The 27,352-nt window shown below is 40.5% G+C and overlaps 1 protein-coding gene across 2 annotated transcripts in view; it reads right to left on the reverse strand.

The window, feature by feature from the left end:
• Nucleotides 1–17,042: 17,042 nt before the first annotated feature.
• The window catches only part of CTBP1 (C-terminal binding protein 1), a 1,058,813-nt gene continuing 1,048,503 nt past the window's right edge, over nucleotides 17,043–27,352 (reverse strand). For both annotated transcript variants that reach the window (XM_044062322.1, XM_044062321.1), the window contains one exon: nucleotides 17,043–18,086. In XM_044062322.1, coding sequence (XP_043918257.1) covers nucleotides 17,903–18,086 — 184 coding nt within the window. In that variant the 3' untranslated portion in view covers nucleotides 17,043–17,902. The remainder of the gene's footprint in view (nucleotides 18,087–27,352) is intronic.

Raw genomic sequence — 27,352 nt, forward strand, 5'->3', positions numbered from 1 at the left:
AGCGTCCATCCTCATGTCAATACATTCTCTCCTCCAGTTAGTATAAAACCTCTATATGTTTACATCTTTCTCACCTCTTGTCCCTCTATGACATATTACCTTCTTCTGAACTTATATCCCACCTCCTCCACTTTCTCTTTTTTTCTCACTCTCTCTTGACTCTGTCTTATTCTACTTGCATATATATATATATATATATATATATATATATATATATATATATATATATAGCATTAGCTCGTATGAATTTTAGATGCACTGTTTTCTCCACGGAGTTTTTGCTTTACAGACTGACTTGTTTATTGACTTCTTACATTAAGTACAGAGAAACTATAGCTTTACTACAGGGACATCACAACATATAAACTAGAGAGTTCACTGACGTGATATATTCATTGCTATTAGAACACATTACATCATAATGCTTGCCAAACTGTGATCCTTGTTCTTATTAATGGTAGCTTCTCTTGTGTTACTGTTTTCCCTTAATGCGACATAACATTGTAATTCTCTCTCTCCCCTCAGTTTTGGTACAATAATCGAAAGTTTCTTATAACCAATGCAATAAACAATGCTACTGTGCCTCAGTCTAATCTGTGGCATCTTTCCTGTACTTGGGTAGTAACTGAAAAGGGTCCTCAGAGCAGCCTATCAATCTAGTGAACAAACAGACAAATAGATAAGTTAATTATGGAAAACAATCAGAGTCAACACTTTTAACATCAAATGCTGCAAATGATACATACTCTTAATCATTCATCGACCAGTTTGGCTTTTCGCATACAACTCTTTCCTAGCCTATATGGACATCATCCAATGACAACACAATGGAATCTGCACAAAACACACAATAACTGTTCCTTACATTTGTTCTCTATTAAATATACAACAGATTCCTAAAAAGGTTCACTAAACATGTCCATCTTAATGTAGGAGCAGAGGAAACTAGTGTTGTCCACTTTTAAAATTCCATTGATTTCAATTTCTTGACATGTAACATTACAACAGTCTAGCTAACAAATGTCATCAAAGTACTTCAACTGCAGAAAATTTCACAACACTTTTATTCAAGTACATGAGAATTATTCTAGCTGGATCACTGTTGACAATTAAGTCTGTATCAGATGTAAAGCCCATCTGTCGAAACAAAAAAACAATCAGCAAACAACCATTTGTTAAACATTAGCTACTGCTAAATTTAATTTATTTAGTTTTTAAGTCAGCAAACATGTTTTGGATAGAAAAAAAACACAGCAGCCTTTGCAAACGCATATGCAAATTCAACGCAGAAATGGCTCCTGAGGGTACTAATGACTTAAGGGAGAACACAAAAATTACAATGAAAAGCTTTTTTTACACTCTATAGGTTTTATTCAATTATCTTCAACAAGTCATGAAGGAGTTGTGCAAATTGGAGTATGGGGATCAGTACTATATAAAAAATTGTCAGAAAAATTGAGCTTTAACAGCTGAAAAATATAACTTGGGGATAACACTTTTGCATTATTACTAAAAGTTTTAGTAAATTCTCCTATTCTCACCAGGGTATTTACTTTGCTAGACAGACTATCATGAGTTCTAATGCTGGCTGGATACTTCATCAATTCAGCCCAAAAGATCAAGTTTATAAACTGCTAACAAGCTATAATCTGTAGTCCTGGGTCAGATTAGTGCAATCAATCCCTGTTCTCCTACTGTGTGACTCTAAGAAAGTAATTCAACCAGACAACTCTTCTGTGTCTCCCCCGAGAGAGGATTTTGTGCCTAGTGGGTTTACTTGATCAAGAAACTAAAACAAAAAAAAAACATTTAGAAGTGGAAAAATCCACCATAAGCTGTGCAAATGTTAACCACTGTACACTATATATATATATATATATATATATATATATATATATATATATATATATATGAAGGGCATACCTTAAAAGCAACAATATATCTTCCAGACATGACCATGTTAAAGGAAGCATCCATATAAGCTCTCTCAATATATAGTATCTTATTGCCATCTTAAAATATAAATGGTATAAAATACTCAACATAACTAATGCTAACTTATACATTATACTATGACTGGCCATTAATATTCAAAAAGGAGCACACTGATTGGTCAGCCCAACCAGTGTGCCCACTGTAAATCTGAGAATATACCATTGGAAAAAAGGTTCAGACATTCTGTCTCGGACTTTCTTTCCCTAAGTATCTCCGATAAAAATGTTACTTTTCTTTCTTTTTTTAAATAAATTTACAAAACCAAAAACCTCAAACGAATGAGGGAGATGGCACAGAGAAACATAAAAGGATAATCAGATATCTTTCTTTAGTTTTGCATAATGTACCTGTTTATCCTGATGTACTGTGCAAGCGTGGGAAAGCAAGTCCCATATGCATGTGCAGTACATCAGGAAAGCTCCAGGGTACCAGAGAAAATGCAGAAGGGCAACACGGTGCCGTTATACAAAGACATTATTTAAGAAAAGCATTTTTTTCTTAAATAATGTCATTGTATAATAGCAATAACTGACTCTGTGGTGTGGTATATTGAAGATATTGATGGCTTCGCCCTCATGATTAAACCACAACAACCGTGGATAAACCTTCAATATACCGCACTGATGTCATTCCTTACTACTATATTCACCTCCTCAATCCTCTGGCAAGTGAACAGCTTATAATTATATGGTAGCAAAAAACTACGATCCCTCATAAAATCATCCAAGGCGAGCTTTGAAAGAAAAATTGCTAAGGACTCCAAAGATAACCACAAGGCATTCTTTAGCTATGTCAGGAATCTAAGTGGCAATGCTCAGATCTGCTCAGAGTTAGTGCAGAATGGCACAAAATACACTGAACTGACTGATATTGCCAACATCCTGGCAGACAGGTAGAGCGCAAACGTCACCCTGCCCTCTCACCCCCAATAGGGCCCATAACCATACTAGAAGAATGTAGAGTTCCTGAAATCACAGACACTCAGGTTAAAACAGCCCTCTCCAAAGCCAAAAACACAGCATCAATGGGACTGGACTGTGCCCCAGGCTGTGTCCTACATGAGCTCAAAGGCAAACTAACCCCTCACCTAAACACTCGGTTCAAACTCAGCCTCTCCACAGACTATGTACCCATAGAGTGGCGCATAGCAATGGTTATTCCACTCCACAAAGGTGGAGCCACAACAGACCCCGGGAACTATCGCCCTATAAGCCTGACTAGCTTGGTCTGCAAGGCTATGGGGTGCATCATCATGGAACTCATTAACAGAGACATTGGGAACCTCCAAACACTGGACCCTAACCAGTTTGGCTTTGTTAAGGGAAGATCATGCCTCCCAAACCTGGTGGACTTCTTTGAGACAGCTACCATGGCTATAGATGAGGGAAAGGTGGTAAACACAGCCTACCTAGACCTCGCTAAGGCCTTTGACACCATTCCCCATTCTGGTATTATAGACAAGCTCAACAGCCTGAACATAAACCCCTACATCACAAGATGGGTTGCCAACCGGCTCATGGACAGAACCCACATGGTGAGAGTTGCGGGAGCTAGGTTCGACTCTAAACCGGTTACAAGTGACATTCCCAGGGCTCAGTCCTAGGACCCCTCCTGTTTGGCATATACTTCTCAGAGGTACAGGCAAGCAGAGGAGGACTATGGCTGACCAAGTTCGCAGACGACTGCAAACTAAGGCTATAATTGACTCTCTGGCTGACCCAGACATCCTCCAAAAGGGTTTCACTGAGACAGATACCTGGTGTCAAAACCATGGCCTCAAGCTAAATGCCAAAAAGTGCACAGTCATCCCCTTTGGAAAAAACAAAGTACCCACAAACTACCACATAGGTGGTAGTCCCCTAAATACAGAAGACATAATAAGGGATCTGGGGACCCAAGTAGATAGTAATCTCACCTTTGATAATCACATTGCCAAAGTGGTTAGAAAATCCTCCTATGTGGCCCACGCAATCACAAAAGGGTTCGCATCCAGATCAAAAGAGGTCATTGTGCCCCTCTACTAATCGCTCATCAGACCCATCATAGAGTACAATGCCCCATTTGGGATGTATCTTACAAGACACCTGCAACAGCTGGAAAGACCACAGAAGTACCTCACCAAGAGGATCACTGGCCTCAAACAGATGCCTTATGCAGCTCGACTGAAGAAACTCCAGCTATACTCGGTTGCATACCACCTACTCAGAGGTGATTTCTGCCTGACACACAAGGCCATGTCCAATCCAGAATTGATGGACATGCTCCACCTAAAGAAAACCTTATCTCCTCGTGCCACACACTCTAGGGATCTAAACCTCACCACAACAATAAATAGGATGTGCTGGAGGGATAGATTCCTGTCCCAGAGACTTCCCATGCTTTGGAACAAGATTCCAATCTACATTAGGCAGAGCTCCTCACTAACAGTCTTCAAAAGAAATTTTGATGAGTGGATGGGAAACAGAAAGTTTACCCTGGGGATCACTTCAGTGGCTCTGCTGGACACAGGCACAGGGAACTAATCTAAGGGGGCGACGAAAGCCAACACATTCTGGCTAGGCTTATAAATGCCTTTGGGCAGATAGTTTAGTACTTACCTATCAACCTATAAGATATATTTCAGCCTTTCTTTCAATGACAGACTCAGAAGCTGTAACTTGCAACTGAATGTACTCATGTTATAGTTTAGTCTTTGTTGTTTATTTCTTATCTTTACAATTCTGGCTCACAGCAAGGAAAAGACTGCAGAAAGTACAGACGTATATCTACTTATCAAACATGTAGAAGTTCAAAGTCTTCATTGTTGCAGCATCATTTCATGCCATACAAGCCCTTGGCCATCCCAAACACAAGAGACATGATTCTCTCCCACAGGACTTGTGGATGCCCTACCATCCAGTGTCAGGATACTCCAGGATAAGGATCATTAACTAGTGCCATTACCTTAGGACTTTCCTGTCCCAGTACCAAATCCCCACTCTCAGTACCCCTTAGAAAGAAGCACAACCTGCCCACAAGTGATTCCAGAAGGACAAGGGAAGGGAACTCTGAGGGGGGTAGCTGGATATGGAGAGGGGACCTAAAAGGAGAGGAAGGGGGAGGTGCAAGTACAACCACCCAACCCAGGCAGAGCAGTAGAGGGGATGGAAGGGGGGATAAGTACTATGTTCATCATGGTATAATGTTGCAGTAATAAACATTGGGAAGATTCCCAGAGCTAAATGATGGGTGATTGTAGGGGCTAAGGAGGAGAGACAAACCCTTCAAGACAGCAGAAGCAAATCTGACCCTTGCCCTGGTAGCTTAGGCCAAACTGAAGCTAAAGCATGCACTTATTACCAGATGGATGCCTCCAGAAAGACTTGGGTGGGTGCTCCTCTAAGGAAGGCGATAGTAATCATTGGGACCATGGTGGAGTGATTCCTAATTTGGTTGGCTACCTTTTTGCCATGATGCTTGTAACAAAAGGCAATGTAGTTGGAGGGCCACTTGCAAATAATTTACTAGCTAACAGGCATTTCTTGTTGTTCTTTGCAAAGGCAAATTTGGTCAGACTTTCTAAAGGCTTCAGTCATGTCCAGGTAGAATCTAATGTCTGTGGGCATCTAAAGAATGCAGGATTCTCTCAGATTTGTAGGGAAGATTTCAGGGAAAAAACAGGCAAGTGGATAGCCTAGTTGAGAAACAGTTTAGAGAATATTTTCTGCATAAAGGTAGGATTGGTGTGCAGGGATACTCTTTCTTTAAGAAATGAGAGTAAGGGTTCCCTGTACGAGTGTTTGCAATTCTGTAATTCTATGTAAAGACGTGAGGGCCACCAAAAGGGCAGTTTTCCAGGTGGTGAGCTGAATGGAATAGGAGGCAACAGGCAAAAAAAAAGATGGCAGGTTCAGCTTTGCACTACAAAATTAAGTTCCAAGGAAGAAGGTTGGAGGAATCCTCTTAGGGAGCCTCAGATGAATGTTAATCTTCCGGAAGTGCTTAGGGGTAGGATGAGAAGAGAGGGGAGGTTTAATAGCCATGTAAGCAAGACTTGCAGAGGTATGACTCGTTTATACATACAAAAAAGAGACCTTTGTGTCGAGGTCTGTCAGGCAGGATAATATAAGTGGCAACTGAGCTTGAAATGGTTGCTGACCCTGTCATCCTGCATCAGTAGGAGAAACTTTTCTATTCTGAGGTGTATGACTTCCTGGTGTTGGGTCTTCGAGCCTTCTTTAGAATGAGTAGGATGACCTTGTTCAAAACCTGTCTGGAGGGCATGAGGATTATATTATCCACCCTGTCATCTTCAGAGTCATTAAGGGGGGCAAATGGTGATTCCTTTGTTCTGAGTGAGGAGATCCACTTTCACTGGCAGCAACAAAGATTTATTCTTGGCTGTGCCAAGGTATGTGGAGATCCAGTGCAGTCTGGGCCAAAAGGGTGCTATCAGGATTACCCTTGGCCTGTCCTTCATGATCCTGAGGATAAGGGGTAGGGAAGGAAAAGCATAAAGAACCAATCCTGTGAATGGGAAGAAGACAGTATCTGTCCTTAGGCCCCAGGATTTGGGACCTTTGTGCAAAACAAGTTGATATGCCTGTTCTCTTCTAGGGCAAAAAATGTCTACTTCTAGCACATCCCATTTGTCTGGGAGTCTTTGGAAGGCATCTTTCTTAGCATCCATTCATTTGGATCTATCATAGACCTGCTGAGTTAATCTACTAGGGAATTTTCTGATCCTGAGAGGTATTGAGCCAGGGGATACAGCCCCAGTTTCTGAGCTGTTTCCCAAATAAAATGGCCACCCAGCACAGGGGGTAGGAGTTTGTACATCCCCCTTTGTTGATGTACCATATCACTATGGTATTGTTGGTCCTTATTAGCAGAGTGCCTGGTTCTCAATTTTGCTTGAAAGATATGACGCATATGAATACAGCCATCATTTCCTTCAGGCTGATACACCTCCTTTGGAAAGGCTCATCTCACATGCTTTGCACCATAATCTACAAAGGTGGCACCCCATGCCTTGTCTGAAGAATCTGTGGTCAGTATTTGGGGACCAGTTTAAATGCTGAGGGGAAGTCCTAGGTTTAGATTGCAAGTTTCCATGCACCACAGGAATTCCTTTTTGACAAAAGGTAGCAGAGTCACCATGAAGTGTAAGTGGTGCTGGTGCTGGCACCAAACTCTTTTCAGGTACCACTAGATTGGCTAAGGGTACAATTAGTATGCAGGAGGCTGTACACCCCAGTGCCTTGATCAGCATGCTGGCTGTGATGGATTGCCAATCATTCACTGTTTGGAAGCACTGAATAATGAAGGAGTTCTTTTCTTGAACACAAAGGCTTTCTGTAGCTTGGAGTCTAATACTGCCCCCCATAAAATTGACTCTGGTGAATGGAAGGAGGTTGGATGTTTTCAAATTGATGGAGAATGCCAGCCTAGTCATGTGGTATATGGCAAGTAGAGTGAGGTGTTTAACTTCTCTACAGTGTTTGCATGAATTTGTCTCTCATCCAGATAAAGGCAAATGTAGACACCCTTTGTCCTGCAGAAAGCAATTACTGAAGACTCTGGGGGCAATATAAAAACCAAAGGGCAATGCACAGAATTACTTAAGATGAAGGTCGCTCATCTTTAAAGCTTTTCTCCTGTCTGACAATCCCTCAGGTCTTTGGGAATTTATCAACATTCCTATTTTTGTATCTGGTAGTCTGCATACTATAACTATCAGGAGGACCTAGTCTCACCTTCTGGCATAAAAGTTAACAACTACGTAAATCCTTCCTTCCCATCATCCCTGAGCTCTTACACTGTACACCATATACTACATCCTGAATATACATAGCCATACCTCATATCTTCTAAAGTCTCTGTCCTTCTTTAATATCATGAATCACATGCTGTTCCCCATCTCATGCCAATAATATGTCAATGCCTCCTTCCTGGGGAACTGCATGCAGCCAATTCATTTTATTACCAGGGATCATGGCACTGCACAGAATCACTCTCCCAATTTCTTCACTTTCTGACAAACCCCTTCTGACTGGGTGGCCTTTCTGCACTTGTACTCTTCCTTCATTACATTTCTTTTACTACAGACTTGTTTAATTGTTCCATTCCTGACAATATTATAATAATACACTGTTCCAGATGCTCTTTTAACACTTACTTACCTTCTGCACGTGTTGGTAGTCCCTAACGTATAAACCCAGGGCATCCCATGCCTTGTCAGCATCATATCAGCCCAAATCCTTGTTCTCCAGCCCACTTATTAAAATCACTGGTATTATCTATTTATTAATTCATTTATGTATTACATTTGTTTACTGGAATAGTCAGAATGGGAAGGAAATCTGTACCTTTTTAGCCAAGGCCCAGGGAGAAAAGTTCCACATAAAAGAAAACTATGTGAATATATGCAAGGTATACATAATGATGCAACTGAGTAAATATTACAGAGACATGGAAACACAAAAATCTATCAATATATTAATTATTACAGAGGCATATAAAGACAAAAATACATTAAATATATGTATTACATGTTTAAAAATACAACTACATTATTATGAAGGTAGGATTAGAATCCCTCAATCTCTCTCTTTCCTAAACATATCTTTAAATGGCAGTATTAGCATTTGTGAAAAAGCTACCAGCTTACCAATTTATAACAAATGTCCCCTTCCTGAATGAATGCTGTGCTCTCCTCCTTATAACCTCTACAGAGTCCCCTTGTTCAGTTGATCCCAGAAGAATGAACACACGTGACATACTCCTCCTCTTACTCACTAGTGGGGAAACATTATTGGAATTTGGTGTTAACCAAAAACTATTCATAATGCACACAATGTTTAAACAAAAGCCTGCTCATAAGTGTATTTGTTACCAGTATGCATTAGGCCTAAGGTCAATGACCAACTCTGTATGTGTGTCATCAGATGATAAGGCACCATAAATTCTGGACATGACAGTCAAGGGAGATGCTCATCTGCCAAATGTTCAACCCTTGGTGACTTCTTGAATTGAACATCTGAAGCACTGTTTGGGCAGACCCCAAGAAAACTAAAACAGTTGGAAGATCATATTTTGGCTGGCAGTTAACTTAGAAGATTAAGGCTATAAACTGCTCCCAATATTCCAAAGTTTGATTCCCTCAGACTCGTGTTTGTCTTTTGAGTGTCTCTGAGAAAGTCATTTAACCATACAGTGCTCCAGGGTAAATGGGAAATTGGGCTATTCTCCTCAACAGTCTCCAGGATTGCATGCCTAATAACTATCTGTTAAGCTGGGAATATAGTGAGGGTGTGTTGGGAATGATGCTTCTATGCACGATGAGTTGAAATCTCACTTCAGAAGAGTTTCCTCATATTCACCAGGAGACATCAGGATTGTACAATCCGAAAGGAACCTATTTAAGATCTCAGTGGTGGAATTGGTGTAGCAAGGAGCTCTAGCCAAAAGCTGGTCTGCTTGTCAACACAAAAACCCTAATGCTAGTGGACACCAAGGGTGACAGATAAGTAGATAATCTCTTTGAGAATGTACATATATTGCAGGGGTTCACATGGGCTTTGCCAGGATAATCTAGATGTATGGCCCTAGATTAGGCATATGGCCATGTGACCTGGAATGTCTTGTGGATAGTGATATAACAGCATGTGGTCAATGGCCAATGTTGCACGCCATTCAGTCCTATACCTGCAACGTGAGACTTGTGTTGATGTTATTATCGTTAAGTCAAACAAATGAAGATGGATGAAGACCTCTTCCAAGGCTGTGACCTGCCTGTCTTTAGGATCATAATTTTCACAGACATGATTTCAAAGCATAGTGAAACTTTGGGAAAATATCCATTTAGAGGTGTGAGGGTTGCATCTTTGCCTCTGCTACAATGCCGATCCTTTGATTTCAAGTGTCTGCAAATTCCAGCATGAACTCGTAGCAGTTTGCTGATAAGCTGGAATGAAAATGAGCATGTCCAAATGTCATCTCTCTCTCTCAGAAAAGAGTGGACTGCTCTCTGTAGGTGAGGAAGGAGAATCTAACTAAAGTGGAGTTTAAATATCGGGGGGGGGTCTGAAAGGACTGAATGGCACTGGACCAAACTGTGACATGGAATGGAGAGCTGTTATTGGATTAAACTTTCAGTTTAATGGTCAGTCGTCATTATTCTCACCCAAGATTTCAAACTTTGGGGGAGTATCTGCAAAAATGATACGGTGGGTACAGTCGATAAAAATCAGGTTCCTGCATACCATTTTTGTGTTCACCTCTCCATGACAGAGTGAGGAACTCAGTAAAAGGGTGGCTCACAGAATAAAGTTTCTCGGTTGAGACAAGTCATTTGGAAGTTTGGACTTGCAGTGAAACTGCCTCCTAGGCACCTCCCTTGCGAGGGTATAGCACATAAGACCCACTGTATGAACGCCTCAGAACATGGTGCAGAGATTAACTCAAGCAGCTTGCAAAGGAATGATGAACTTGAAACTGTTGCTAATGATAGCAAAGTCTGATCTGTTGTGCTAGGCTTGCAACCACTATGATCCTCAACAGGACAACAGGTTCAGAAAACAGATGGATAAATGCATGTGTGAACAGTATACACTTATTTTTTCTTAAGGAGGTTGTACGATTAGCCACAGTGCGAAAGTACAACGTTCAGATGTCTCAAATGCTGAAAAAAATTGTGCGACTTCCAATGAGCGAATGCACATTGGCATTCGCTCATTTGAAGTCGGCATTTTGGGTGCAGATTGCAATATAGCAGGGATCAGGAAATGAACCCTTTCTCTCACTATAGTGTGATCTCTGAGTTTATATATTAAAGTAGGGGGGTGGGGGGTGCAGTGGGGCTTGCCCCCCTGCATAGCGCTGTATGCAGATGTTTCAGTTTCAAAAATAGTTGAATCTGGTTTTCCAGATTTCCATTTTCGAAATCATGTTATGTTTGGACTTTTGTTTTTCGGCATTTAAAGTCGTACAAGCATACGACTGCACAAATGCGTTTTGAAGAAATGAATGTATACCTGTGTGAACAGGTGAAATAGATAAATATAGTAATGACTGTTTCACTAAATTCACATTCATTCCCATCATTTGTACAATTGCAGCCTATATCATTCTCTTTTGTCACCTTTCGCAGTCAATGTACTTCTTAATAAAATAAAAATAATTTCGCAGTAAATCTATAACTGAACAATCATAACATCTTACTCCCCCAAACTCCCTTTTCCCTTTACTCATTTTACATAATTCTTCAGATTTTCACCTTCCTTAGTACCATCTATTTCTAAACTTCTAAAATACTTTCTTCAGTTTAATTATAACCCTCTAATTTCTTCACTTCATATCACCTTTAAGTCCCCTTCTTTCCCTCCACACCCCATTTCTTTCATCACATATAGTCTCACAATGAAGTTCCATTTTCTCTACTCACGTTTTTCATTATTTTTTCCCCTATTGTCTTTTCTACTCCATAATAACCACACTACCTCCCTAGTTCTCCTGTTACTCTCTTAACATCTATGACCTCTATTTACATGCTATTTTACACCCTCTAGAAGCTGAACATTCTCTGGTTTACTCCCATCACCAGACATAGGTTACTTAACTTTGGTCAGTCTATAGACCATTTTTTCATATTTCCCTCAGATCCTTGACCACACCTCTGATATTCAGGATGTTTTACACTTCCTATCCCTAAAGCCTCCGACACCCCACCCTTAGCACAGCAGGTCATTGCCCCTGTCACACCAGTCTGTTTCATCTACTCAACTAATAGATACAAATATACCCCAAATCCAGAATATATAAGCCCACCTAACAATATAAATAAATACTGTATTTTGAGTTAAGACAGACTCAAAATGTCATGAACAGTGACCTACCTGTGAGCCCCCCCCCCAACACAAAATACATAATGTAACTGCTTACTGCAAGCTGACTTCATTCTACATTATTACAGGTCACACCAGACAGTTCACATGTGTTTCACTTTCATAAGTTCATAGCATCCTCACAAGGGTTTGTAACAAAACATCATACCTCATTTTGTCAAGAATCAAATAAATGCATATCAAATAATTAAAATATCCAATATCAGAAAAATGCAAAAGTGCAATTCAAAAATATCCTAACACACATACAAAGCATTTTTTTCATTCCTATTCTCCCAACATGCAGATTGCGTCCCCATAACCCAAATCTGTAAATTTAATGACTCCAAACTGACTGAAATTAATGAAACACACTGACTCCATATAAAAATAAGAAACATGGAGGGGTTGACAACAAAGAAACTGTAGAAATTTGGAACACACAAAAAAGTTATTTTATATATAACAATCACCTTTTCTCTTTATTGTGATTATATAACATCAGAGTAATTCCTGATACTGTAAGAAAACATGTGCATCACAACACCCAACAAAATGGATAGTCAGGGAAACATTAAATATGCACAGTAGTTCAATTCTAAACAAAATGAGAACCATGGCACAGTCGTGTTTTCCTTCCCCAAACTTCACAATAACATAGACATACAAATTACCATATCATGAGACTTCATTAATACAAAAAATCTTACTCACTTATCTGTTCACATTCTATTGTTCTTGTCCATCTATACAGCTCTGAGTTTAGGTCCATTTCATACATGTCCCTGTACCTTGCACTTCCCACTCAAAACCTGTTTAAGAACAACAGCTAAAAGGGCGTGCAAGTAGTGATAAACTCAGGCAAAATGCATTTTCTTACTAAATCCTTTCTGTACATTTCCTCCTCACATTGGCTCCTGATAAACCCAAGATTTTATAATTTTTGCCTTTGATACAGTGGGATGTCCAACATGCCATGGTCTTGATGTAGTAGGACATTTCCTGACTGTGTTGACCTTGTTATGGCTAGTGGGCCTCATGTCAGATGGCTATGGTGGGAGGCAGTAATGACAAGCCAGACATCTGCCTTTTGTCTTCAAGGGAGGGATGGGGACATGGAACCCAAGCCTGTCTTTGCCAGGTGGCAGTCACTATATCCAGGCACTTTCACTAAAATGCAATGAAATGAGCACAAATCATTTAATAATGTATGAAGCACCATGTAAAGATATGATACTAGTTATGTGTGCAACTTGAAAAATAATAGAAAAACAAAAAAAGCTTGTCATATGCAGTGTAGTTTTATCAAGATACAAAGAACCTCCCCAAAACTTAATCTAGCTCTTTTTTCTTGTTATCCAGAAATCATATCAAAGCACTTAGGATTGATCCTTAAGCCATAAGATCAATGTAACAAATAAGAGCCCCAAGACATAAATGAGTTGGGAAATATCGAAATGTTACAGTGTAAAAAATCAAAACTGTTGGAAGTCTGAGTCTCAGAACAGTCCTGTCACATTAAATGAATAGTAAAAATAAAATTAAAATCACAATCTCACTCTTAAAACTTCAGTCAAATATAACTCTTTTATTGTAGTAAAAAATCCATCGGTAGGTGAGTGCTAGATTTATTAAAGAATGTAACATTTTGAGATCACATTTAAATTTATACTTCACTCGTGTCTAGATGTTGGAACCAAACAGAAATTGTTAGTGGGTTTCCAAATGGTTAGGGATAGCCAGGCTAATTCAGGTATTGGGTCTTGGGGTGAGACAATTTGATTAGGCCCTAGTAGCTAATCCTGGCAAATCGACGGAGCTGGATTTTGCCGAGACTGATAGAATAGTGTTCTGCTGAGGTCATAGCACATATGATATAGATGTTGGGTGAGCTAGGGGAGAAATGGCTCCTGAGGGTACTAATAGCAGTGTGGAGAGAAAGGAGTATCCCAGATGACTGGAGAATAAGCATACTTGTGCCAGTGTACGAGAACAAAGGGGACATCCACAACTGTGGGCAGTACAGAGGTATCAAACTCCTATCACATTGCATGAAAGTTCTGGAGAGGGTGATTGATAAACGGATATGCAGAGTAGTAGAATGTAAGATGGGAGATGAGCAGTTTGGATTAAGATCAGGATGCAGCACAACTGACCCAATGTTTGCATCGAGACAGATACTTGGGAAGAAGCTACAGATGAGGAGAGAGCCCAGCTGGGCATTCCTAGACTTGGAGAAAGCATATGACAAGGTCACAAGAAAGCTGATCTGGGCAGTACTGCGGTGGTTTGTAGTCCCAGAAACATTGGTAGAATTAGTGCAGGCCATGCACAGGGACCCAATGACTCAAGTACAAACAGTGTTCAGCCTCACAAAGGGGTTCCCAGTGGGAGTGGGTCTACATCAGGGTTCAATTCTGAGCCCACTGCTGTTCGTACTGGTGATGGACTACATTAGCAAACAGGTTGGAGGGGACAGATCAATAAAGCTGCTGTATGCAGACTTTGTGGCAGTACAGGCAGACTCTGAGCTAGAACTTCAGCAAAGGATAGGAGAATGGAATGCAAATCTGAAGGTGCATGGGATGAAACTAAGCACAGATAAGATGGCAGTAATGGCAGTAAATTGGGGAAATCAGAAGAAGCTGAGAATAGATATAGAAGGGAAGACAGTGGAACAGGTAAACAGCTTCAAGCATCTGGGAGGGGTAGTTGAGGAGAATGGTAGTCTGAATGAAGAGGTCAAAGCTAGAATCAGAGGGGCTGCAGCCAACTGACATAGAATATCAGGTGTAGTCTACGACAGAAGAACTCCAAAGAAGCTGAAAAGTAAGGTGTACAAGACAGTGGTACAACCAGTACTACTGTATGGTACAGAAACCTGGGTAGTAAAGGCAGAACAGTTGAAGAAGCTAGAGATGATGGAAATGAAGTGCCTGAGAAAGGTGGATGCACACTGTGGGACAGACAAAGGAATGAGGACATAAGAGCAGAAGCAAAGTAGCTCCAATTGCAGCAAAGATCAAAAAGAACAGATTATGTTGGTTTGGGCACATGTGTAGAAAAGCAGAAGACAATCTGGCGAGGAAGATTTGGGACAGACAGGAAGAAGGTAAGAGGAAGCGAGGACATCTAGCAAAGAGGTGGATGGATTGTGTGAAAGCACTGAATCAAGAGAGTTGGTGACAGTTAACATGATACCCCGACCCCCTGTAGAAAAATGGGAAAAAGTGGGGTAATGATGATGATGATGATGATAGAATTTGGTTGTGGTTGGAAAACCATGCTTGGCTGTGTGAAAAGTGTTTGCAGAAGAATTACACCAGTGAGGTGAGTGTAACACCGGCCTATGGGTCGGTGGAAGGTGGTATAAAGACCATTGTGATAGGATGTGTGCGTGATGGTAAGTGTTATGCTATTGGTTTTGGAATGTGTCATAATGTGTGATGTGGGGAACCTGGGTGTGTCTGGTGGGAAATATGAGAAGGGGTGTGCCTGAAGTGGGGGTGAGGGAAAATTTGTCTGATTGGACTCTCAGAAAACTGTGGGACTACAGGAGTGGTGGAGCTGGGCGAGGTGGAAGGCCCACAAAAAGGGGTGGAAGAGTATCCGGATTGGACCAGCATAAAAAACTTATGATTGAACCATCAGAAAATGGCGGGATTAAGGGAGGGATGGAGCTAGGCCAGGCAAAATGCCCACCAAAAGGTTGGAAAAGCAGCAGGATTGGGCTATCAAAATAAGGAGTGGCCAGTATTGTAATGGTGGGTGCCCTACAGCTGGGGAATAAAGGGGTCAAGTCATTATTCATCTAGTGGTGGCAAAATGGCTTTAAAACAACAGGAGGGGACACAGGGGAGAGATAATCTTGTAATAATGTTCCCAGGTTCACAGTTTTAGTACAGATATGAATGTGGTGTTGGCCAATTTAGTTTGCCGCTCCCTTGGCTGAATATTCTGAATTATGACAAGCCTATCAATGTATAAGTAAAACCATTCTGCTGGCTGCCTGTTTCTCCCCACCCCCACTTTAGGTACACCCCTTCTCATATTTTCCATTAGACTCACCCAGGGTCCCCACATCACACATTACGACACATTCCACAACCAATAGCATAACACTTACACAGCCCCACACACACATCCAATCACAATGGTCTTTACACCACCTTCTGCTGACTCATAGCCAGTGCCACACTTTCCCACTGGTGTAATTCTTCTGCAAACGTTTTTCTCCCAGCCAATTATGGTTTTCCAACCATAGCACTATCCTATCAGTCTTGGCAAAATCCAGCTCCGTCAATTTGCCAGGCTTAGCTACAAGGGCCCAATTGAATCATCTCACCCCACGACCCAATACCCAAATTAGCCTGGCTATCCCTAACCAGCTGGAAACCCGCTAACAATTTCTGTTTGGTTCCAACATCTAGACATGAGTGAAGTATAAATGTAAATGTCATCTTGAAATGTTACATTCTTTAATAAACTACAATAAAAGCGTTATATTTGACTGCAGTTTTAAGAGTGAGATTTTGATTTTATTTTTATCTTTACTATTCATATAATGTGACAGGATTGTTCTGAGACTCAGACTTCAACAGTTTTGATTTTTTTTTATACCATAACATTTCGATATTTCCCAACTAGTTTATGTCTTGACGCTCTTACTTGTTACATTGATCTCATGGCTTATGGTTCATTCCTAAGTGCTTTAATAAGTTTTGAGTATCCTGTGAATACTGGCAAGAAGAGCTTCAGGGTATTACTCGGGTCTCTCTCGCACCAGAGTATATTTTTTGTGTTCAGCAATGCTTATCCAGAAATTACCTATAATTAGTGTTTTTAAAACAAAACATTCTAATCTGTATTCAGTGCTTCCAAAAAGAAAATGAAAGCAAAAGGCAAATAATGTACCTGTACTTGAAATAAATGTTTTCTAAACATATATCACTGCAGTATATGAATTTCTGTTTTACCATTTAATTTCTGTCTCCCCTGTTTAAATGCAGGGGGCACTACCTAGTTTTAGAAGTATATATGCTGTAGTATGAACCTCCGGTTTAACGCATTGAGTTTTTCCAGAATAGATAACTGCATGCTTCCTTAGTACGTCCCCTACTGCAAACAGTTACCCCTTTATCAAGACTTGAAATCTTGCAATGACAGGGAAATAAGTAACACATCTGACATTTGTATGGGATTTTTATTTCTTTAAAATAATTCATACAAATGGTTACAGTCACAGACATGAGTTTAACCAAAAATATTGCTAGCCTACCACATTACCAGGAAGGGGTCAATGTAGGCAATGAAACACAGCTACTCTTCAGTAGGTTAGTGCCGTTTTGCATACCACCAATAATATACACTTTTACCTGGTGACAAAAAGTACAATGCTTCTTTATATGAAACCTTTTTTCCTCAAAATCTCTCTGCAAAATTTTTTTTTTACATTTCAATTCAGGGTATTCATGCCAAAATTAAAAGAAATTAATTTTTGTTTCTAATTCATTCTTAAAAAAATAAGACAAACAGATACAAAAACAGTGCACCGTGTGGCATACAAAAGAAAAGTGGGAAATTTTGTTGTCCTGAGAATCTTGCCAACTGCCTTTTTGGGGCATGTTTTAATGTATAAAAGAAAGTTTATTATTTCAGAACTGGTTTGCTGAATTCCTCTCTTGTATTTTTCCTGTTGATAACTAAGCAAACAAACCATTTAATGTTCTAAAAACTGTACACAGACAAATTACATTCATGATATAATTAACTACTAACTTTTCCTGCTTAACAAGGAACCCATATGACACAGAAACAGTTAATCAGTCCACTGGACAGGGATAAACTACAATTTATATGGAGGAAAAAGCTTCCAAATCTTCTCTTCTTCTCTTGCGATTTTTCCTGTATATATTGGACCAGTTTCTAAAGAAATTATAATATCTCGTAAGTTCAATTTTTAGCTCTGTTCAGAAGCCAGGTTTCTGTTTCTCTGTTCTCCCATGATATCTTCCAGCCATGTGAATTCTGTTGTTAGGAATGCGCTACAATTGGTCTGCTGAATGATCTCTGTCAGCTTCTGGTTTGACTGTCTGGCCAGGGGAAGGAGCATGCGGAGGATGGGCTACAGTCGGAATGCCATGTGATACTGACATTGCATTTTGGCCAATTCCTTCTACAGCTGATGGTAAACCAGCAGGAGCAACACTTACAACACCAGACTGGTACCTGTAGGATCATACAACAATGCAAAGTTAAAAAAAAAACAATTAGGATTTCTCATTTAATGTAAGATTTGTCAATCATGTAATATGATCAGTGATACTGTTTTCAAGAAACGTTTTAGCAGCAAAATGAAAATGTGCTACCTTATCAGCTAAGAGCCAGGTAGGTTTAGTGACAGCTAGTAATATAGTTAATTTAGGTGCATCTCTGCTATGAAAAAAGGGACTGATGATAACCAAGAATGAGTCTACTCAGTAAGAGAAGACATACTTTTTTATTCTCCCCAAAATGAGAAAGACAATATAGCCATATCGTCAAACAGCAATTATAACTATAGCTAGAAGATGCATAGAAATGAATATTTGGGAAACTAAATGAAAAATCACTTTAAGGCTTGAAATATTTCTGTTATTGGGTATGTTAAAGCAATTTGTCTTTAAAAAACATGTTCAAAATCCAGGAAAGCTGCTGGGAAGAACTGACTTCATACCAGTTCAAGAAAAACTTATTTATGCAACAAAACAGAAAAAAAAAACAATCAAAATGTACATATTTTGGCTCCTATCACAATTTTCAGGACTTAAATCACAATTAAACATGTTCATATTTGGCTTGCTCCTACAACACTGCAGCCTGAAACTGAAAATGTTTTAAGTTTTTCAGTCCCGTTTGCAGAGAGTGTGTGCATCCTGCACCTGCATGAATACGCTCTGTCACCATGAGCCCAACTTCTAAAGATACTAACTCAATGGCATTTATTCACAATTTTAAGACGCACAATTTTGGTCCTTGGAATTATGATTGCACCCATATTTTTACTTAATCTTTGGTATTCATAAAGTGTATTATGCATGGTTCCCTTGTGCAACCTTGCAAAGTATGCTGTGAGAAACTGACTTACAAACCATCGGTGCTCAGCAATGAGCTGTAACACAGCAGCAACAGCATTTCTGAGCAGTATGCAAATGCTAAGTTTCCATGGGCATGGCCAATGTAAATTAGGTCTCTGCACATCTCAGATGTCCTAACTATTACAGAAGTTGCATAGGGCAGATATTCAAAGGCACTCATTCACTACAATACAGAACACTGATGCTCTAATTGAGCATACGTTATCTGGATAGATCAGTGCTATTCAGCTACAGTCTTCTCAGTGCAATACCTATCTGCAGTTGTTCAAAGTGCACAGTAGGAAATGCATGCACATTCACAGGAGGGATTTAATGAGATTCAGACAAATGCTATTTTTGTATATTTCAGAAGTGGATGATATCGAAGCAGTACAGCTCTGCATGCAGAACATGCCACACATCTCCAACAAATGTATATAATTCCAATGAATGTTTTAGGCAGCTGTACCTAAGCAAAGCTAGAGTATAGGCAGCAGCAATATTAGACTAGACAAAAGGTACACATTCTTGACCTTTGCACAATTAGTGAGATTTAGGTTAAATTTGTTGTTTCAAGGTGCCTTTAAGTTTATAATGTAATTTTATTTATTTATTTGTTAGCCAAGTTCCAAGCCAATGCGTTATTTCATATTTTGGAATTCCAGCTAAGTTAATATATTGAAAATAAGAAACAAAATTTTTAATTGGATTACCATAAGTCGCATAGTGCATAAAAATCAAAAACATTTCAGGATGGGGTTTATCAGAAGATGCACAGTGCTCAGCTCTGGTCTATACACTTTATACTACACAGTGCCTTGTCCTCATGAGTGAATTAAAAACATGACATAGAACACACACACTCTTGTGTAATAAAGTGCACCTACATCACAGTGATGCTGCAAAAACACAGCAAGGTTATATAACACAACAGTGTGAAATTATCAACAAATGCATGAAAATAGAAAGCTACAGTTTACATGCAGTACATATCCACTGGCAGGGGATACCCTGTGCTGCAGTGACCCCCATCACCATCAGCTGTCTCCCTGATCGCATAGTAATTATTGTAAAAGCATCATCCTGGTACCTACACCTCTATAAACTCAGGGATCCATTCTGTCTCTAGTAAATAATTTTAAAATGCTCTTTAGTGTGTACCACTGCTTGTTTTACTACAGAAATTTGGCTTGCATTAGGTCAACTCTCATTTGGTCAACATTTAGGATCTGCAGCTCTGCAGAAGAATGAGTTCAAAGCTGCTGTTTTGGGAAATGTGCTCAATCTACAGTCCTTCTGGTTTATATATACAAATACCAGGTCAGGCAAAGTCGACTAAATATGAGTCAACTATCTGCAGATTATCTGCTGCTACCCACAACCTTCCAGCAACCCAGTGACCCATGAGAGGCCATTGCAATGGTGTCATGTTAGCATTTCTCTCAGTGTTCTTAGTTATCAAGGTTAATCAAGATACAAGCAGACACAGTAGAAGTATGCCTTAGAAACGGACAGTACACAGTCCATCAACAGAGAGAAACTCAACAAAAGACATATCCCACAGTTGCTAGGACACCAGGGAACTGTATGTAATTGAAGGTGTAAAAGGTTTGCCAGCACAAGGAAAGGTAGAAAGCAGAGTTCTGTAAGAACTTGCTATCACAGTAAATGCCTTACTGATTACTGTTGTAGTATTCTTAACATATGTGTTTTCATCCACAAAGGTCCGACCGGGGTACCGAAAGTTTACCTTCCCAAGGGTGACTTCAGCTTGTATGCATCAGGGTGTATATGCAGATGTAAGCATGAGTACCTCAGACTATCTCCAAGACAGTATCCTGAAGACTACTGAGAGAGGCTCATCAATGAGGAGGGATGTAGCTCAAACAGGTAAGTAAATTTCCCCTGGATGCAATGCATTAGGTGATAGCTTATAACAGAAGGAAAGATAAATACTGGAGAAGAGGAAGAGAAGAGAGGAAGGAGGGACGGAGTGAATACTGCAACAGTGATCAGTAAGACATCTACTGTTATGGTAAGTTCTAACACACAGTACTATGTCATGACTGGAATCAGAGAGTATTAACATATGCATGATTCTCAGAACTGAAGGAGGTCAACAACAGTGACACTGGCTAAAGGGAGGATGAGCTGTACAGGAGACCAGACTGGACAGACCTAGCAAAGGAAGTCCTAGATATTGGAAAGGCATCATTCTTGTAATATCTGGTGAATGTGTGCACAGAGCAACAGGTGGCCACTTCCAAGACAGACCTGGCATCTACACCCTTGCGGAATGCCCCAGAGGAGGCCACTTCCCGAATGGAAAATGCTTTTGGGCAGGAAGGCAATGCTTTCCCATACTGTGTGTAACTAAATAAAAAGTCTTCGACAGCCAAGATGCAGTGGTTTGCTTAGAAACGGGTTGGCTCAGTTTGGAATCCATGAATGAAACAAAGAGTTTGTCTGACAGTTTTTGTTTTGTCCAAGTAGAGCCTTAGTTGCCTGTGAGCATCTAGTAAGTGGAGAATTCTTTTCTCCCCATTTTGGGGATTAAGAAAAAAGGTAGGCAGGTGGATAGCCTGGTTGAGGGACATCTCATTCACTACCTTAGGCATGAATAAAGGATTGACCCAGAAAAAGGGAGGAATAAACTTGAAGTTCAGACACTCTGTGGGCAGAGATAAGAGTAAACAGAAGGCTAGTCTTCCAGGTGCAGAATTTTAAAGTGGCAGAAGCTGCTGGCTCAAAAGGGGGCAAAGTGAGTTTTTCCCAGCGAGGAGAAATAGGTTTTCTTGGTGGTTTAAGATGTAAGACTCTCATCAAGAAATATTTGACCTCCGTCTTGGACACGAGAGGAGGATCAAGAGGCAAGCAGGCATTAATGGCAGCCAGATGGGTTTTAATGGAAGAGGAGGCCAGAACATAGTGCAATAATTCAGAGAAACTTTATGACATAAAGGGCATCTGATAAGAATGGGTCCTGGCTGTGCCTAAAGCACCAAACAGAAAACATTTTCCAGTTAGCTGTATTGGTGGTAGGTCTTCTAACTTCTTGTAGAACCTGAACAACCTCCTCAGAGAAGAGGTGTCTTTTAGAGATCAGAACTCTATCATCCAAAAAGTGAGACAGGAAGGCTAGATTTGGATGGAGAAGCAGACCTTAAGAGACCAGACCTGGTTGCAATGGTATTTTCCAATAGTTTCCCTTTTTCCCTTAGACAGGTGGAGTACGAGGGGAAATTAGTTTCCTTTTGAACTTTTAGAAGGATTTTAGGAAGCAGTGTCAAACAGGAACCTCCACAACCACTGGAAAGAGAAGGCATCTGTCCTCCAAAATAAGGAGGAATGACTCCTGGTACAGACCAGGGGAAGTTGGCGGTTTTCTGGTGAACCAAAATGGTTTACGTGTGGTGTTCTCCACTGATACCTTATTGTTTTGAAGACTTGCCTACTCAGGGTCCAGTCATGAGGATCCTCTAAAGACTTTTAAGAGTGGGCCAGAGCATTTTTTTACAAGGAACGTATGAGCTTTCAGTCATGCCCATTTGCATGGCGAGGTGCCATGCCTCCCGTGCTAGCAGGGTTAAGATCTTGTGCAATTAGTTTGTTAATATACCACATAAGTGTGGTGTTGTCAATGTACACAAAGTAGTGTGTCTGGTTTCCACAGATGGGAGAAAATCTGCAGTTTTGCAGAAAGACTTTCACTTCTTTCAGGCTGATGTGTTCTTTCACGAGGGGGAAGGCCATTTCCCCTGCACTCTGCAGGATCCTGTCCAAGCCACCATGCTCTGTATGAGGCATCTGTATGAAGACTTTGGTTGGGTGGGCCTGGAGTGAAAGGAAAGCCCGGGCTGAGCATCACCTGTTTTTCCCAACAGAGTAGCTCCCTTCTGAGGAAAGGCAAGAGAGGGATCATGGTATTCAGGGATGGGAATGTTGAGACCAGACTGATTTCAGGTACCACTGATTTTTCTGCATATGTAGTCTGGCCAAAGGAAGCACTGGGATGGCTGCTGGTATAAAACCCAAGGTGCTGAGTACCTCCCTTGTTGTGTGGTGAGATACTGGGTAGAAGTTTCTGAAAAACCATGTGTCTAGTCTGCAACCCAGAAAGACCAGCTCCTAAGTGGATGTGAGAGGGGATTTTTTGACATTGATTATGAACCCTAGGACTGCTAGTAGATGTACCATGAAATATATGTACTAAAGGAGGGTGTCTATGGAGAGAGCTTGAATAAGTAGTATGTCCATGTAAGGGAAAATCTGAACTCCTTGTGTGTGGTAGAAGGCCATCCCTGGAGCTAAACACTTCTTGGTGCTGTAGAAAGACCAAATGGCAAAGCAGTAAACAGAAAATGGGATGAACCAGACACAAATCTGAGGGATTTCCTGCAAGAGAGGTTAAAATGGCAATTTGAAGGTATGCATCCTTTAGGTCTAGTGATACAAGAAAAGTGAGGAAGAATGAAAGGCAGAAGGGTGTGCAGAGACAGGATTTTGAAAGTGACTACCTTTAGAAAAATCTTTAGAAGGCAGAGATCCAGAATGGTTCTCCACTGTCCTTCCCTCCATGGCACCAGAAAGGTTTTGGAATAGAATCCTCTTTCTATGAAGGAGGATGGTAGTCTTTCTATGGTGGCTTGATCTCATATGTCCAGAATGGCAGGGTTGAGCAAGGGATGCTTTCCTATGACTTGGTATAGCCTTTCTTTGATGCTAGTCAGAACCCATTTATTTGTAGTTATTACTTCCCAGAAAGGGACAAACAGAGAAAGAGAGAAAGTCTTTTTGACAGAGGTGTGGAGGGGTTTGAGGAGAGGAGAGATGTAGTTAGGAAGGTAGTCACAGGTTTTTGTTTCTAAAAGGAGGCCTCCCTGAAGGAGATTCCCAATGTGGTTTGTCTGAAAATCAATGTCTTGGTGTTTTTCTTTGTTTGTTAGTGGGCCAAGATTTCCTCTTAACAAAGGAAGTGGACTTGGGTGAGTAGTTCCTGTGGTATCTAGGGACTGTAGAAAGTAAAATTTGCCTAGTGTGCTTTATAGTCTTCCCTTGTTCTTGTAGGGCTTTGAAGAGTTTTGCAGTTTCTAGATCAAACAGAAGATCGTTTCTAGGGTTCACTCTAGGACTTTAGATTTGAAGTCCTCAGGGATGGGTTGGCTGTGCATCCATGCATAACGTTAAATGACTGAACCTGTGGCTGCAGCCCTGGATGAGGCATCTACAGCATCATAACTGCATTTCATGCTGTGCCTGACAATTTGAGTAGCTTGAAACAGTAGGGTCTGCATTAACTGCTTAGAATCTGCAGATTATGGGTCTGACGTGATCGTATTCAGAGACTGTGGGACAGATAGAAAATATTTAGTCATCTGTGTCTGGTGGTTGATAGCCCTGAATGCAAGGGTAGAGGAGGTGTAGACCTTCTTTCCCCACCTATCCATAGCCACGCTATTCTTGTCTGTGGGAAGGGCATCAGTACCAGTGACAGATTTAGAAGGCTTATCCAAGGACTGAGGGACAACAGCCGGGTCAGGCAAAGGGTTCTTTTAGAGGTATTTAACTTCATCACTCACCTTCAAGAATCTGTCTGGTCTTTTGAGTGGTGATGGTTGAGAATCAGGAGCTGATGATGTAGACTGAATGGTCGTCCTGATATGCATCTAGTACTGGATGGGCTGGAGAGGGGGCTGGTGTGCTCACTTCCAAAAGATTATAGTCAAAATGCCTCATCATGTTCTGAATAGTTACCTCAAATGAGGCCTCCTCAACAGGGGAGTCAGGAGAGAGGGTGTCTGTTTCATCAGAGGGAATTTGTTCTGGGGAATGCATTTGTGAGGAATAGTACACAGCATGGAAAAAATCCATCTCCTGTTCCTCTTTAGAGGAAGAGGAATCCTGAGTTTTATCTTTGTGGTGTGACCTGTGGCAGCTGGGACACAAAAGAGATGGTTTTCAGAGCCATGATTGCTTTAAATAAGCCCTGGAAGAAATATATCCATTTTGTTCCTTTGGAAGCTGTAGGTGTGGTCACATGCCTAGTTTTTCTACTTTTTATTTTTAGGTGTGACATCCGTATGAATGAGTTTCAGAGGTTTGGAACCTTGGTGAACTTCAATAAGAGTGCCAGGAACCTCTTCCCTGATTGGGATTTGAGTGGTACCAAGTGTAACCTCTGATATAATGAGACATAGTTCATCTGAGCTTTCCACAGCCTGCAAGGCCTCATGAGCCATTCCATCCCCAGATGGGGTCTCGTTAGCAGGCAACTGAGAAGGTATCTGATGGAATGCTGGTTCTGCAAAATTTACTGTTAGATCTGACTCATAAACACAAGACTGTGAGTCATCTTGGGGTGTTTTCAATTTCTTCTTTATTGGAAGGGCGATGTCGGATGTTGGGGATTCCACCATTTTGGCTTGGGCCAGGTGTTTTAGATGCTCAGTTTCAAGGAACATGTTAAGGGAGGAAAACCCTGACCTAAGGGTTTTTGGAACAAATGACTGGCAGATGGACCAGGTTTTGTAGTTGTGTTCTGGGTGTAAACAAAAAAGTCATTTAGTGTGCAAGTCCTTGTATGGGATCTGTGTACCACACTCACACTTACTCCTCCTAGCTGTCAGCTAACAAAAATGATCTACATAAAAATGGAAGGCTCCCCAATGGGGCACTTATGTGAAACGTGAAAAAGTGAAGTGATGATACCAACGACCCAATGTAGATCAGTCTGATGGATGCATGACCTGCATTCAGGCTGGCAGCAAGACAGCCTGAGGTACTCATGTGTATGTCCACCTATATACTCTGATGAATATGACCTGACGTCACATGATGGATGCACAATCTTGGTAAGGTAAAGCTTTGGTACTTTGTCCAAGCATCAGTGGATGAAAACCCATATGTTAAGAATTCTGCAGTCAGGACATCACACTGTATTGCTGCACAAACAACACACTACTGTGATGCTATAAGCTTAAACTCTTGGGTAACCAGGAACCATGTAATCTGTAATCTTTCTTTAGATGTAGTCGCTCTACCACAGACATCTGATGTAAAAGTTCACTAGCCATCTGCATAAGGGACTCCTTCAAGTGAAACTTAAATCAACCACACATGGTTGGGATACAACCTTGAACTAGAATACTGTATACAAATGGTCAAAAGGGTGTCAGGACTGGGGTTAGTGGTGACCCCACTTCTACAAGTGGCATCAAAAGTTTGTCCAAGGAACCATACTGTCGTTACAGAATGATTTATACTTGAGCAGCTACCAAATTCTGTGTACCGAATGAAATCAAAATATAAAATTAGTGAACAAATGACATACACAAAGTGTCAGAGTGCACCAAAGAAGTCAAGCAACTGTAAGGGCTCTAACTAAAGCCAACAGGCTAGCTAATAAGCACAATATATGCTTATCTGCAAGCTGGGCCTGCTGCATAATATCCCTGGATGGTTTGTCTGCCAAGACATTTTTAAACAAGGGATGTAAGCTGACGTGCTTGTACTACAGAATGCTCCTGCCACTGCACTGCATTTGGTAAAGACCATTGGCATGGTCAAAAAAGGCTGAATGAGACAAGCTGAAAGGGCCTCAAACCCTTTTTCCTTTAGAAACAACAGTACTGCAAGAAAAAAAGATAAACCAAAATAAGAAAAACTAAATTAAATATACTGTGTTTTCTTTTGTTTCGGGTAAAACAATTTGCCATCTGTTGAGAAAAAAAATCATTAAAAAAAATAAAATGTGTACTGCTGGGCACATGACAAATATCCATGCCAAGGTATCTATTCGCAAATTATGCCTTCCCACAAAGTAACTGTGACCACAAATGTCCGGCTACTTGCCATTTCAAGGCCAGAAAACTTGCTTGTCAGAGACTGCAATGCATATATTACATTCTTCTTATATGAAACTCTACAAGGTGTTCCCTCAAAAAGGTCAGCTTATCAGGTGCTACCAAGGATTTGAAAGAAATACTGGCAAGGATAAGCAGAAGCACCTTAGTGTTTACAAATAACCTTTCCCTGCTTCCTGAAGAACTATTCAATTCACAGTAAAGATAGATCACTGAGGCCCCAAGTGTTAAAACAAACCTTGCACTTTATACACACACATATATATATGATCTCTATCCAAACATTTGTTAACCAGATAACTGAGCCAATCTAAAGACTTTCTTCAGCCAAAACCCCATCTAGAAGCAATAAAAATGTATACTCACATTATACTTGAAACTAACATGGACTGTTGGTGTCACCAGTAAAAATACCATACACAACAAGAATATACCAGCAGCTGTGTGCTTAGAACATAACATAATACATTTGAAGTATTTTAATAAATTGAGAAACATCATATCTATTTAAGAAGAA

This window comes from Protopterus annectens, chromosome 2.part1 (genome assembly GCF_019279795.1).
Source record: "Protopterus annectens isolate FY-2018-M chromosome 2.part1, PAN1.0, whole genome shotgun sequence".
Lineage (NCBI taxonomy): Eukaryota > Metazoa > Chordata > Ceratodontiformes > Protopteridae > Protopterus > Protopterus annectens.